This window comes from Myripristis murdjan, chromosome 2, assembly GCF_902150065.1.
Source record: "Myripristis murdjan chromosome 2, fMyrMur1.1, whole genome shotgun sequence".
Lineage (NCBI taxonomy): Eukaryota > Metazoa > Chordata > Actinopteri > Holocentriformes > Holocentridae > Myripristis > Myripristis murdjan.
The window spans coordinates 8,692,177-8,708,258 of NC_043981.1; the positions used below are offsets into that span (position 1 = coordinate 8,692,177).

The window sequence follows — 16,082 nt, forward strand, 5'->3', positions numbered from 1 at the left end:
ACTAATAGTAGCTTATATCTTTTTATTGTACATGAGACACTTGGTATCTGTATAATGCCTAAAGAAAATACCCTTTACGACCACTAAAGCTCTGTATGTATCATCCTCCTCCTCATCATCATTATCATCAACAACCACCACCATCACAGTGGGGTTTTCACACTGACTTCACTGTTGGAGAGCAAACTGAATCATAATAATTACATTTAAATATCATAGGTCAGCCCATGACAGTCCATTCAACGTGCTGACAGCAGTCATAAAAAGAAGTCAACCTTTGTATGTTGGGGTTTGAGACTACTGTCATATCAGAGAACTATAAACCTCATTTGATAATGATTTGTCCCAGAAACCCCCACATGGGAAGACTGCTGTTGATTCAGCATTGAGTTGTGTAACTGTCTGTACTCTATGTGTGACTAGATTAGAACAGTGACAGAGAGAATAAAACAGTCATTCTTATATTTGCTCTAACTGGGGTGATTTCCCGCAACTTATAGTGAAATTCAACTAGCCTGTTATTATTTTTCATGGCAGACCCCCACGGTCCCCACTCAAGGACCCTGAGCCGTCCCCAAGCCCCACTTTGAGAACCACTGCCCTCATGGGGATGGCTATAATGCATCTGTATGCAGTGGTCTGAATAGGCTGCTACATGCGTTAATGACCAGTGGCTTGTGGCTTCACTCTTGGCAGCACTTTGCAGCGCTCTACCCCCACCTGCCGTTGTGCGCCAGGAACCGAATGTGGACACACTGCAAAAAATACCGACTTTAACACCTCATTTTACCTGATATTTAGCCTTGACAGGAGGAGATAAGCCCTCTCATCCTCAGTGCAAAACAATATGTCCCGAGGACTACCTTGAATTAACTGTCATTTGTTGGATTAAAAAAAAAAAGAAGAAGAAGAAGAAAAAAGAACCGTCTGGTTTGTTTCAGGGTACCGACATTAACTCATAAAATACTCTGAAACGAGTGACAACATATTTAAAACAATGACAAATCATGCACTCATTTGGTGCAATTTCTCCACATACTTTAAAGGGGGGGGAAATTATAAGGATGATATTTTTTTTGCAGTGCGCCTCAGATTCACCCCGCGGGACACGGCGGCGCGCTTGGCTGACCAGCGCGGAGTTAAGAGGGTTCCACACAGAAAAGAAAAGAAAAGAAAAGAAAAGAAAAGAAAAGAAAAGAAAAGAAAAAAGAAAAAAAATCCAGGGAGCGTTTGTGCACACCCTTTCAATCAGTGTCGTTCACAAGCTGGTGTTCAGGTAACATCTTCACTTGTGTCCGTGGCCCCCACCCCAACCACCCAGCACCCCCACAGCCGCTCACCCCATCCACTATCACTGATCAGGTGCGCCGTGCACACGAAACCCAATCAAAAAATGGACAGGACATTCTGCAACTGCTGCCATAAATAAATGCAGCTCGCATTTCCAAACTTTCCCCAGCCATTTCACTGTATGTAACCGCATGATGGGCCCAATATTGTAGTTAACCGCCTGCGTAAAAATGCAGGCACTAAGGGGAGATGCGTTTCGCCTTCCAGTTACACAGCCTATACGGTGGTTTTCTGTGGACTGTGGCAAGAGAGGGAGAGTGAGAGCAAGAAAGAGGCAGCGCAAGGAATATGTGGAATGCTTATTTAAACACACAATTTTGGAGGATTATGCAATTCAAATGAATGTCGTCGCAGTTCAATAGGTTGCCAATTAAGAGTTAAGCGACACCACCTCGATTTTAATCATTAGAAAAATCAGATAGGACGCCTCTTTCCAAATGTGAAATCCATGATAGCCTTCAGTGAAAAAGCCTATAGAAGCTGCTGCTACAGATAAAAAAGAGGGAGAGAGAGAGATAGACAGCGAGTCTAACCCATGTCATATGTTGAAGATAACAGTTTCGGTTCGGGTAATAGAGAGTGTATATCTCAACAGCTCACCCACCCAAAGAGCAAAGAGGATCCCATCATAATCCCCCTTTTCAGTAAGAAAGCATTCTGGCCCTTGGAAGACGTGCTTCAACTACAAAACAACGTTCAGTTAAACAATCCACCTCTCTCTCCCTCTCTGCCCTCTCCTCTCCCTGTGTCTCTCTCCAGCAGGCGCCCAGCTCTCCCTGCTGCAGATCACGATAGCAAATACACCAACTTATCCACAAAGTCACCAAGCCGGAGGATTTCACATGCACACAGCGCATCCCTACCTTGGCTGCCGCAGACGAGCATCCCGAGGAGATGGACGAGTTTGAGCATCATTTTCTGAGCAGGTCTCGGCGGCCGGACGGTGTTTCAGCTGCTGTAAAAACGACAAGGGCGACACACACACTCGGCTCCGTTCATCCGCCGTCTTGGGCTCCGCTGGCGACTGATCTGCCTCAGTTCCTTCCTTCCTTCCCTTCTCTTCCTTCCTATACGCGCGCTCCCGCTCCGCTCGTTCACCGTGCTCTGAGCGGAGGACCCCCCAGCATCACTTCTCTCCAACCTAGGATCGAAAAAAAGTATTGGCAAAAATAAGCGAGAGCCCAAACTAGCTCAGATGTGTTTATATGGTTGTCTTGGTAAAGTAGTACAATTACCGAGAATGCGGGATTGGCTGCAAGGTAGAACTTAAGTAAAGAAGATATGAGGGAGAAGATCTTGAATAAGGAGATCTTAAGCCCTGTTTTAACGAGGAGAAAAAAAATCACGTGTAAGGAGAGAAATCCCAATCAGTGATGATTTCAAATAACTGGTGTTCAGGCGAGATTTAGGCAAGATCCAAGGAAATCAAGCAAGAAGTAACCATGTCATCCTCTCACTGCCCCCACCAATGATGCAGACTCCCTTTGGACCAAGAAGAAGATGCATCATCTATCCAAGTTTCATCAAAATCAAACCAGTGCTGTAACAGGCATGGATTTCAATTCTGGACATTTTTGACTTTTAATTGTGCTCTCTAGCGTGACATAATTTCCCAGCCCACATATGGGATTCCAGATTCAGTTTGAAGTGAAAATGGCTGGTTGGACGAAACATCCAAAGCCAATATTGACTATTTTTGCGTTTGATGCTTCCTCTATTATGTATTTGTTTATTGGTTGAAGTGGATCCAGATGGGTTTTGAAGCTGCACTTGGGGGGGGAAATCAATAGCCATACTTAAAATTTCAACGTTTGTGAAGCGAGGATAACCTAGACCACAAGGGATAATTTAACATTAGCTTCAGGGTTAAAGCAGTTTTGAAAAAAAAACAGCATTATGTAACCACGTCATCCTGGGTCATGTCTACTTATGTAGTGGGTAGAAATGACATATGATGTCGCACCTAAAATATCTCCTTTGAGTCAAAGGTGCACTGCAAAACTGCAGAGGGTCCGCTGGAGTGAAAAAGAAAGAAAACCAGTGACAAAGAAAAGTAATCTATCAGTGAGCTAGACAGATGATGCGAACCATGCAGACCATCAAAAAATTAATTATGTGCATATGCCATTTTTCTGTCATCTCAGTTTCAACCTCATTTCAGTGAACTTTGTCAATTTTGCATAGTGCAATTAAACGTTTTTGTTTTTTTTTTTTGTTTTTTTTTTTTTCATGAAAAAAAGCACCCCGTGTAGGCCAACCAGTGTCATTTTTAATAACAGCCCCCACTCTGTGGGCATGGTGGGTGTGGCCTTCTAGTCCAATCAGTATCATTTTTTAATTATAGCTCCCACTGTGGGAGTCAGCTCCTTATGCTTACAATAATAAATATACAATGTTTCGGTCCAATATCTTATTTGACCACTTCCACCTACACACCTGTGCACAGGAAAATGAAGGTGTGCATAAACTGTTCCATAGTCAAAAATCCTACCAATCAGTGTATTGCACCCCCTGTAGGCCAATTATTAATTTTTAAAATGTGCATCATCTCTCCAAGTTTTGCCAAAATGAGTCATGGTGTCTGAGGTCCTACCTGTGATGTCATATTTCATGAATGGACAGATGAACAAACCCCAATTCGCCTCCTCCTCTCAATTCATATACTATATGGTGTTGCATATGAATCTGCGGATATTACTGTGATCTGAACAAGTGTCAGAGGGGCTTCATGGCTGCACTTCCCATATTTTCCTGACAATATGATGCAACGAAGGCACAACTTGGGCAGATAAGGAAATGTTCAACCTGCCTAACAGCCATCCAGCGGCGAGCTGAAGGCCCTCAGGATTTTGTTATGGTGCAATTTGTGTCGAAGTGTGTATGTGGGATCTGGGAAGGTGTGGAAATGGTGAGCAACAATCATTTCCCAGTGACGGCTGGCTGGAAAACAGTGTATTTTTATCTTGTTATGGCCTAGCCAGTGCTGCCGAAATTCAGACTGTGGTCAGTTTCTTTTATAATTTGAGTTCAGGGGGGTGGAAGTGCAATTACAGGAGTACAGCTGCATCATCGTATCATTTTACTACATAAAGAGCCACTTAATATTCTTCCAGTTTCTCCAATGCTTTGAAAGGTGTGATCACTATCAAATGATTCTGAATCATTTAACTGTTCTCCTGAGGACAAGTGGTTGTGAGTTTTACATCATGTTTTTACACTGACAACTGGCTCCTTCACATAAGGCCAAACTTATCCTTTAAATGGTTTTAATTGTGTGGCTCCTTCAGTTATTGAAATAGTAAAGTTCAAATCCATTCAGTCTGGCAAAGAGTAAAATGTCTTTCTGCCCTTTAACAAGATGGTTGAGGCGCAAAAACACTATGTAACACAGGCGTTACAACTACTCCTTGTAATATTCTTGACATTAACTAGCTGGCATTTCTAATGCGAGATTTTGTAGAGAAGACAATTTCTTCATGTAATAACAGTATTTCTACATTCATGCCATACAGATGATCAAATGATGATATCAATGTTGGTTTACGAGGATAGAGCATGCCCATGCTGCTTTGACAAATATGGGTCTACTTTGAAACAAGGTCACAAGAAATGATGTTGGTGGGAAAAAAAAATGTCTCGTGTTGAAAAAAGGCGCACAGATTTCACTTGTGGTGGAAAATGAGTAGAAAACGGCTGTCAGTGTATGTTCAGTTGCGTTAAAGTGACCTGCCTGTTTCGTCTTAAACATGTTACTGGTATGAACCTGCCACTCCACCGTTGCAAAGTATTGCATAATGCAGCATCCTTTGTGCTGAAATAAGACTAAAGTGTTTTGCACCGAGGGGAGAAAACTTGTGGCCTGTCTTGAAGTCAGATAGTCTCAACTTATCAGCAATCGCTCCCTCATCACCGCTATCACCCAGGAAAGCCTGTTGCCTTAGCAACCAAGTTAAATGGCTGGATTGAAGAATGGGCCTCACACCAGAGTCATATACACAAATAGCTGATCTTCCTCCATTGTTAAGAACAGCTTCTGTATTACCAAAACAAACATGTTGTCTCACATGAATCATGCAGACACCTCTGGTGCCAGTCAGCAAGGAGATGCGTCATTCCATCATTAGTTCATGAAAATTCAGCAGTTACAGGATTTCAAATTGTGACATTTAATACAGTGCCCCTATCAGGCCAGCCATAGTAATGTCTTTAATAAACACCCGGGCACAGTGCCACAATGCTTTATTGCTCTGAATATTTATGTATTGTTTTATATTTAACTGTGATGTCTTCATAAGGTCAGTTTGGGAAATTTGTAAGGATACTTGTGTAACAATTTTTATGTTATTTGGACTTACGGTGTAGGAATGACACTCTTTCAAAATTTGAAATGTTGACCTTTAATTATACGCCTCCATGGCCAAATGGTGTATTTTTTAATGCTTGGTCCCTGGAGGTTTTTATCAAAATCAGAACAGTGGTGTCTGAGACAGCTCAATCCAGTTAAAAAAAAAAAAAAAAAAAAAAAGTGTGACCTTTCATTACAGCGCCCCCACTTGGCCAACTGGTGTTATTTTTCATATGTCAGGCCACAGTGCCACTATGTAATGACTGATGTCAACAGTCTGATCCACAGCCCTGACCTGATTTCATTGCGTGGGGGGACAAATTGCATGCATCAATGTTATCTCAGAACAAATTTGCATTTCTTTGCTTCCTCGCAAATTTCTGTCTTAACTGCAGTTTTGGTAAACTTTCTGTGACCTCTGCAAGTATCACAACCAAAAACTTAATATAAAACTTGAAGAAAGCATCAGCTAGAGCTGGTTATCAAATTTGGCCACAAAATCATTATCAGACAGCCAGCACAAAATCAACCCTCTCTTAAAAAAACACCAACAATTAAGAGTGAGGTGCACCATTTTAATTCGAGAAATTAAAGCATTATCTACCACAATTAAGGTCTCAACAGACTCCTCCTAATTAGTTGAATATTACTGAGGGACAGTATTATTATCTTTTGAGATCTTGAAGATAATTGGCTAATTGTAAATACAAATGTTGCCCATTTTTAGGTACTCATAAGCCAGTTGGCAAAGCTTTGAATTTGTTGGGAAATCCTGGGATATATCCATCCTTTTATATCTATGCATTCATAAAACAAAACAAAAAAAATCACACATGCAACTTGTGGAAGATGGTCTGCAGCTGTTTCACAAAGGGTGCAGGGGAAATGCAATGTCTAATCTGGTTTTCTACTCTTTTGTGCCGTTGGGAGATTTCAAATAATTACATTTAAGGGGAAAAAAAATGTGACAATCCTTGACGGGCTTCCCTCGAATGCAGTCAATTCTCCTGATTCCAGACCCAGGAAATATGCTTGTGTAATCTTCCTCGAGGAAATGTTTAAGATTACATGGCCAATTTGGCGATAAAGGTCTACAAAAAAAGGCAAAATCTGATATGATATTCCACCTGGTACTGCTGACCAGAAATATGGCAGAGGAATTTAAAAAATAAGAAAAAACACCTCCAGCTTGGAGAAGGTATTTTTGACATTGTGAGGCTGACATGGCTGGGAAAATCAGCTGTGCTTTGGTTATGTTTTTCAAAATACATACCTTTGCTATAGATCTCCCCAATGAAAAGAAATACGGCACTTTCTTATGTATTCTTTCTTCTTTGAGTCAGGAGTATGTGCATATAGTTTACATGTCAAAACATCAGCTCCCTCGACAGTGTGTCTCACTGCTCACTCTAACGCCCAATGCAAGCTTTGATGAAGGAATAGAAAGAGTTTACGCACAACATTACCCAGCGTCTTTTCCTCTCAAGTGAAAGGAAAACACAGCGCTTTCGCTGAAAATGAGCCTGTGAAAAAAGAGAAAATTTGCTTGCCTCAGCATCTTCCCTAATACAACACTCGCTTTATATTCAACCCAGGAGAAGCTGGATTATTATGATTAATGTGGTTCGTGAATGGTTTTAAGCAAATGACAGTGTTGTTGCAATGTTGTTGTTTCAGAGAAATTACACATAATATGTACAGTATGTGTGTGTGGATGGCTCAGAGTGACAGAGATGTAGATAAAGTGAATGTCCATCAGCCTGGAAGAGACTTCCAGACAATTAACACGGTCATGGCCTTCAGGGAAAGTTGAAATAGTCAACCTCAGTCTATCGGTTCATGGTGCTTGAAGTGAAAAATCTGTAGCTCTAAGAACAAATGAGTAGATCAAAGAACAAATTAGTAGATCCAAGAACAAATTAACCACGTAAACTTTAATGTGTATGTGTTTAACGGGATGATAAAATATGATTTGAAGTGGGGGTTGTCTCTGTGTTTTTTACCAGATTGCTCCTTTGCAAAATTTGTTCTGTGACTTTTTTTCCCTAATTGAAAAAAAAAAAAAAAATCAGGCTCAAGAATTTGTTCTGTTTTATTCTTTTATCCTGTCCGACAAACACATATGCCTCCTAGCAGGGATTAAAAATTCAAACTGAATCGCTTTAACTCAAAGAAAAACAAAGAAAAGTACAATTTACAGTGCAGCGGCAGTGTAAAACATGGCACGATGGTGGTAACCACTGTGATTCTGCTGCATCCTGCTGCATCCACTTGCTCCCGCATTTTCAGTCGTTTTATTCAATCCCAGCACCTCATGTGGAAAGAAACAGAAATGAGGCAATAGCCATGCTTGTCACATGGTAGCTGACAAACACAAAGCGTACATCAAATATGCATGATACGAGACAAATGGTGAGGCAGACGCTGGGCAAAGTCCCACAAGTTTATGGAATCGCAGGGGAAATGGTGAACAAATGTGGGAATTTCAGCTGGAAATAACTTTTTCACAGAAGCATGTGACGGGTTTGACTGTGCATAGGTGCTCATGCACAGCCACCAGTGACCTCATTTATGTCTGTCTGTGTTAGCATGAGTGCCTAGGAGTGAGAGAGGAAGAGAAAACAAGAGTGAGAGAGGGTGTGTGTGTGTGTGTGTTTAAGAGGTCAGGGGGTATTGGGTAAAAGCTACACATTTTTTTTTTTATCTTTAGTGGCTGAAAATCTAGTGTGGCCACTAAAAATAGTGACAGTGTGTGTAGGTCCTATCTTTGGCCAAAATGAGAAACCAGTCGCTCCATGCGGGTTGTGATTGAAAAACCACAGGACAGCCTCCTGACTCAGCACACAATGTGGACAGCAATCAGAGCCCCTTGGCTATAAAACATACAGGCACATGCACACATACACATACGGCCTTTGACAGAAAAAAAAACATTCACACCAATCTTTCTGCTTTGTTACTTCTGTCTGGAAACAAAGCAAAGCCGTACACACACGCCTCTTTTTCTCGGGTTTATTTCACCAACATTTTGGGCAGAGCCTTCGTCAGGGTTTCGTGTTATGTTTAAAAAACTGCAAAGACCCCGTTGATATCATGCAGCATGCTCTGTGATATGCTGCACAAAGAAATCAATCACAAATCCCTCAATTAACTGATACGGACAGATGTGTTCATATGCATGTGTGAAGTTCCAGTTGCTGTTGCTATGTGACCAGTAAAGCACCGTGCTTTTTTGCTGAAATCTGAAATATTTTTCTTCTAGTGTGGCATACTGAGTACAAAAAAGCACGCTAGACTTAAAGCACAGTATAGAATATGCAACAGTGAATCCTTTCGTTCTGAAACAAGAAAAAGAAGGCAGCACTGAGGAGGCAGATTCCCAGGGGCACCCATCTTTACTGATCAATCGGTTGAGCTCGTAGGCCTCCCGAGTTCAATTTCTACACTGAATGTTCTTTTGTATGTTTTGTCTTTATCATAATGCATTGGAGGCAAACAGGAAAATGACTCTTTTGCCTCAGTATTAAACATTAAAGCGTGTGCTGAATTAATTCTCATTTCGTCTTTGTTAGATCTAATTTTTGGTCTATGTTGCCCCACTTGAATCAGTTGGTTTGCATGTAGGACAAGTACATTTACTGCATGAATTCTGAATTACCTCCAATTTCGCCCTAAGAAGCTTCACACTTAGAAAAAAACTTTTTCCATATTCCACATATGATAATGTGACATGCATATTCTGTATCTGCTGGCTGCAACACTTCATTGAAGCTACATCACAGTTACTTTGGGGTGAAATATTCAAACCCAAGATGCCATTGTTTTACGGCTGCAGCATCACATCAAATGGAAAATATCTACATGTCATGCATCATTTTATATACATTTCCCTGTGATTCAGCAGGACAGATTTGGTATCTCTGGAAAGCTTGGAATCTCCACAAGAATTAAAACAAAGCTCTGTGAGTTTGAACAAAGCTCAGCCACCCAGTGTGCATTTATAATGACAAAGCCAACCCTGAGAGCGGCACAGTTAAAGAAATTAACAGAGTTGGGCTTGCAACTTTTGTTCTAATTTCAAATCTACTGACCTGTAAAAGGGCATTAACACATTAAGAAGACTATGACAATATGCCAATTAGCATCACTGCCCACCTTTCTTTATTTAATGAGGCAATGACGCAGCAGTGGGAGTCAGACCTTGTGGTTCTTGAAACCTTGTTGCCATGACTGCAGTAATAACCACAATACAGCATGTCCTTGAGTATGGTATCACTTTTATACAACATTTATGACATTATTGAGAAGTGTATCAAACATTAAACAAAAATGCAACCTCTATTTTAACCCTATGCTCATGAAAAATTTGTTTCCTGTTGCTGAGTGATACCATTCAGCATGTGCAGGGTTCATCAGTTTGACTGATGCAGTTACACACTCACTAATCACAGTGTCTAGTCGAGAAAAAAAAAAATCCCAACCACTCCCTTGTCAGTTATACATCTTATATAATATAGAAACAGCTCCTGAAATTGCATTTTTTTTTTTACTGTATTTATGGCTCTGACAGTCAAGCAATAATATAGGTATGAGATACAGGAGAGGGCTGCTGATATCACCAAACTACTCACAATCATAACAAACAGGTCCTCAGGGGTATTGTGGTATTATATAATGGTTACCAATGCATGTTTATGGTCCGGAAAGTTTTCTTCAAAGAGGTATACATACATAAGATTAAAAGACAAAGATTACTCAGATCCAAAGATTGTCGACTAGCCCTGCGGATACGACAAAAGTTGGCATAGCAATTAATACAGCATGGCTGGCCCTGCTGGAACATGTCTGACTAATCAATTTGTTTGGCTGAACTTATCTGATGTGCATGTCTAATTGCGGACGGCGTGATGCAACTTCAGGGTGACTCAACTGCATATTTCACATGGAAGCTCAATAGACTATTGCACTTTAATTCTTTTCCAGGGTATGTTTTTTAAAAGAGTGCCCATTGTGGAAATATACTATCATTTTGTCAACTAAGGCTACAAGTTACTTATTATTCTCTGAAAAGTGTGTTTTGTTTGCATTTTTACACTCACTGTCAGTTTGTATGAGACAGGTGTCAAAAGGTGGACATCTCATTTTGGGATGAATCGCTTCATTTCTACTTTATTAGACAGTACTGTTTGAACGGCGGATAGTGACAAGAAACATGGGAAAGAGAGGGAAGATGACTTGCAACACAGGTCATGAGCACAACTAAAACCCATGAGCGCTGTATATTAAGTTCACTGTTGCAGAGCACCACACCTCATCATGTATTAGAAATGCATCACAGATCAACATCACGTGATTCTACGGTTGCTTACAGCCCATATGGGAGAAAATACATTTTGCCTTATTCTTCCCTGTTTCAACATATTTATTCTTGTTCCCAGAACAAATCCTGAAACATCTGGAACTGCACTGGAAACAAGTGGGCTTATCTCATCAATATGGCAGATATTTCAATTATTTTGAGTAAAACAACATTTTAAGACCGAGTTGAACCAGACAAATCTGCCAGCTCAGGTTATTTGCCCTGGAGTTTGGTCTGTTCGCCCTCCTATTCAGACAGACTTCCAGCTGACCTGGCCCAGGTGAGGCCGATCACAATCATATGGGGTGGGTTTGATGCGATGACTGACGTCAGGCTCAATGGTCGTTCAGTGCTACGTCACACATTTCACTGTTATGATTGGTTGTAGGCCTATCCAATTGCATCCAGAGGCATTTTGGTCTGCGACTGTTGATAACACCCCTTGGAAATCAAAAATAAACTGAAAGGTTGCAGACTAATTCGCATTTTCGAATTGGTCTGGCCATGCCAGACTAAGACTCACTATGAAATTAAATGACTTGTTGAGATGGAAATGTTTTACATTGAATCAGCGATGCAGTGGCAAATAAAAGTAGGTAAAATATGATCTGCAGTCAGTGGTCATCGTTAAGGCTAACAATCACCAATATGAACAAAAATTTATATTTTCACCAATCATTTTTTTTCCCTTAAAAAAACTAATCTCCATGTACCATGCATCAGATTGATGCAACTTATTTAACATGTAGAATGAACTAAAGAAGAGGTTTCTGTCAGGAAAACGTTATTCTATAAATTAAAAGTTCATTCCACAAAGAATGGCCCTTTTCTTCAGCGCAGATGAAGATAATCACTATCTTCACAATGTCTGAACTCCCATTTCTCAAATAGGCGTTAAATCTAATAGACAGGAAAAGATAAGAATCTGGACCATGTTCACAACAGAGCAGGCGTACTGCTGTTTTATGAAGCTGCAGCCTTTGAGAATGCATGCATAGGGGCTGATGGGGGTCTGTGGGTGCTGGGTGTGCCTGGGGGGTTAAGGTGAGTGTGTGGAGGGGAGACTTGCAGGAAGTAATCCCCAGTGGCACAGTAAGCAAGCGTCTCAGTGGTCAGAGGCTTTCGTCAGCTCACTCATTAAAGCACCCCTATCTCTTTTTCTCTCTGCTTCAAATTGCCTTCCCAGCCACATACTGCGCTGGGGGCAGAGGGTCAACAGATTATCTTCTTAATCCCGTTAATCCGTCCTCACATCAGTCCGGGATGATTCTCACCATAATTGTATTCGCTGCCGCCTCAATTAGAAAGAAGCAGGGGTCTGAGGGAATGAGGTGGAATGAGACGTCATGACAGATCACTGGCGTGTGTGCATGTGTTGGTGGGCGTGCGTGTGTGCATGTTATGTGTGCCCGTCTGTGTGTGCATGCGAACAAAAGTTCAAAGTTGCAGAAAGCGGTAGACGGGTTTGGTGACTTGACTGGCAGTCAGATGCCCGTGGTGGTTCAGTGAGGTGAAATGACAATGGCCTGACCGCTCTCTGCTCCTGTCGTCGAGGGTGGCTCAGCCTGATAGCATAGCTTAAGGACTGCTGCAATTGACTGGGCTGGACAAGAAGAATAGTTGGGGGCAGCGATGTGAATATCTGATACAGTGTCTGCGTGCGTATGTGTGTGTATGTGTGAGTTTGTCAAAGAGTCACAGATACGAGAATACTTGCATCCATGTGCATATACATGTGCATAGACTGTGCAAGTATGTCAATAAAGTGTAAATAAAACGAGTTCACAGTGCATGAGCATCCATGCCTCCTTTCTGCTTCTCCTATTAGCCCTGTCAGTGTGATGAGTCAAAGGTTAACCACTCCTAATGGGTGGACATTATGTTAATTAGACGATCTATTAGCATCCTGTCAGATTAGGCTCAGCAGAGAGGACTCTCGGTCATAGGGCGAGAGGCTGAGAAAATCTGAGCTGGGGTTTAGCCCCTGGAGAAGTTCCACTCCTAATGGCTCCACACTGTTGGACGGCAGCTGTCTTCAAGCTGGGGAGTGACGTAATACATGATACAGGACAGCTAAATAGATCCAAACAGCATGGTGCTATAGATACTCACAAGGAGAGTTTTCTCAAGTGACATTTTAGGGTGTAATCATACCTTGAGTTTGTTGTCCTTGGCAAAAACAGTTTTTCTAACATTTTTTATGATATATCTACTGTAACATTTTGTGTAATTTCAATAAACAAACCGTTAAATGGTCCTAGCTGCCTGTGATGACCCGTCACACATGACAGGAGTTGTATTGATTCTCCATCCGCTTGTTGTCATCCTTAAAAAATCAATGACATATCAGCCAAAGAAATGAACATGGTAGCTAGGTAACCACGTATCTTTATGGTTCAGTAGCAAGCCAGAATGACTCTAGCCATAAATTTAGTGGACAAAGCTGGTCAGAGAGCAGCCAGTCACGTGGCTGTAGCCAGCTGTGAGGATGCCGAATGTCTGGACTTTGGTAATTATGTGTTATTCAAAAAACAAAATCAGAGCTATGTAACTGTATAAATAACTAGGGATTGAAAACATCTTTTTTTATGTGTATGTTGCAGTTGTGTGGGGGTGAGTGAGCGTGCCGGTGCAGCTCCTCTCACCCAGTGCTCCCAGTCCTCCACTGTCTATGCTCTGTGGTCAAGTGAGTTGGCGTTTAAATGGAGTTGCGCTGCTACTGCAGTAATTATGGTAGCCTACAGGGACAGCGAGAATGAACTAATTGCAGTCCTTCTTTCTCTCTCTCTTTCTGTCTCCGTCTCAGATTCAGAGATTCCATTTTGATACAAGCTATGAGGACATTTTTCTTTTATTTTGCTTGATAAAAAAAACGTTATAACCTCATAGATATGCACGCAGTTCCAATAGATTTTTCTTCTGGATGTCTATGGTCACCTTGAAATTGGAGATTTTTTACAGCATCATTTTTTTCAGATACTGACAGTTAAATTCACCTCCAGCTTTCAAAATGCGGTATTGTTGGTGGAAGTTTTCAGCACACTTACGTCCACAAAAAAATAGATTTCCTCATTCTTCCAGTGGATTATTCTTTGCACTGTTTTTACTCTTTTTACCATTTTTGAAATGTCAAAAAGTTAGCATGGTGAATGAAACATGCTACACGCTACATTTTATCTAGTAACAATGTAAACTTCCTGGAGACCAACTTTGCATCTTGCAGTGTATATGCCAACGGATCTCACTGTATATCTAACTATAAACTGTACTATAAAGTGTACTAGTTGGCCAAATATTCGTAGGTGTAATTTTGGTGTGGTATTTGGTGTTCTTCAAACAGCAATCTGACAGTGTTGAAATTCTCATTATCACAGAAATGCCCCTCCCACGCACCCCCATCCTCAGTATCCTGGTTACGGCTATGGCCAGCTGTGACATATTTAACAGGTCACAGTGTTAGCTTTTTATTAGCATTAAAAAACATCTTCCAGTTGGAAAATGGCAACAGAATTCAGCGGATCCATTCCCATTTAGCTTAAATCACAGACTGTGACAGGAATGATTATGTGAAAACCCATGGATTTTCCTCATAGAGAAAATGAGTTTGATCCAGAATTCCATATTTGGGTAAAAATTTGTGCTCAATGTCACGGCAGACTTACGAAGCCTGTGGTGGAAAATTTTTCCTTGTTGCATATTGCATGTGCCACACTGAGGTTCACACTGCTCACACTTTGATAACCTCTTATCCATTGTGCCTTTCCATTGTATGTTCAGCGTGTTAAGAAATGGTTAAAAATGATCATCAGTCCAAATAGTAGTGTGCTCTCCGTTCATTTTGTTCCGCTGGGCTCAACATCTGTCTCCTTATACCCATAACACTTTGTGTTTTAGGTTGGGCCCCTTCACTTCAGATTACATTCTCACTCCTAACAAACTGCACTACCATTCGCTTGGACGAGGACTGAATCCTTCATTTTCAAGCATTTTGGTGAATTTATTTCACGAGTTCAAATGGCATTGTTCTCTCCCACCCAACAAACTGAAGGTGTAAACGCTCAAGTGCCTCGGTGAACTGCTCCAAACGTGCCTCTTGTGAACACACCTTGAGCGCCAACTCCACTGGCTGCTGTGGCAAGATGTGCGCTATTGTGAACTATTACTGGGTTTTAAAATGTGGCAATTTAAATGTCAGGAATAACAAAGTCAGAGGTGATTTTGCTTTAGGCTTGAGGAAAAGACGTTAACAGCAAGGCAGACAGTGAAAAGGATACAGGAGAAACCTCTGATTAATGCATTCAAATATACAGCCTTTCACCATTATGAGTCAGAAGTGGAAGTCGTCGTTGAATTGATTACTATTCTGTGAATCTGGCAAGAAAAGGAGATCATACTCAGGCTTATTCCCGAGGTGCGGCTCGATTTGTTTACATTCCAATTTTCGCCCAAATAGATGGTGTGTGTATTGCCGGTGCCTAATGTACAAGCTGACTTAATTTATTACCTCATAAAACATAGGCAAATTCCATTTTCAAGATTGTCTTTTGCTGTTGGAGTGTTTACATCCATTTCACAGCTTAGCCTTACATCCTATGATTCATAATGATTTCAGTTGCAGTGATTTTGTTATTATTATGTCCCAAGCTTGTAACCCCAAGAGGCCTCAGTTATGTGAGCTCTGCTACAATTAATATGCGACTGGATATTACCTGCTCTCCTGTGCACTGTCATCCTCTCCCTGTTGCTGTTTCTCTTTCCCTCTCTCTCTCTCTCCCAGTCACCTTTTCTGTATGGTAATAGCGGTAATTTTGCCCTCTCTACTAGGACAAGGAATGCCCATGCACTCTCTGGAATAGCAAAAAACAAAAGTGTGGCTTTGGAGAGGAAACATATGAGGAAACGGGCCCAACTGAAACTGAAGGTGTGGTTGTCATCCTTGTGAATGGATTACCCCTTCAATCTCTCTGACCTTCAATGTCTCCATGTCTGCCTGTCTCAAGTCAAGCTCGGGTGACCTTTGGATTTTCT

General features: G+C 41.3%; 1 protein-coding gene and 1 long non-coding RNA gene across 2 annotated transcripts in view; both read right to left on the reverse strand.

Moving 5' to 3' along the window:
* Window positions 1–2,347, reverse strand: part of ncam2 (neural cell adhesion molecule 2) — a 310,228-nt gene extending 307,881 nt beyond the window's left edge. Inside the window, exon 1 of the mRNA XM_030066462.1 lies at window positions 2,214–2,347. Within this exon, the coding sequence (XP_029922322.1) occupies window positions 2,214–2,265 (52 nt within the window). The 5' untranslated portion in view covers window positions 2,266–2,347. The remainder of the gene's footprint in view (window positions 1–2,213) is intronic.
* A 5,463-nt stretch (window positions 2,348–7,810) lies between these two features.
* LOC115374095 (uncharacterized) overlaps window positions 7,811–16,082 on the reverse strand; it is a 145,504-nt gene continuing 137,232 nt past the window's right edge. The window contains exon 4 of the long non-coding RNA XR_003929593.1: window positions 7,811–8,006. This is a non-coding gene — a long non-coding RNA (uncharacterized LOC115374095). The remainder of the gene's footprint in view (window positions 8,007–16,082) is intronic.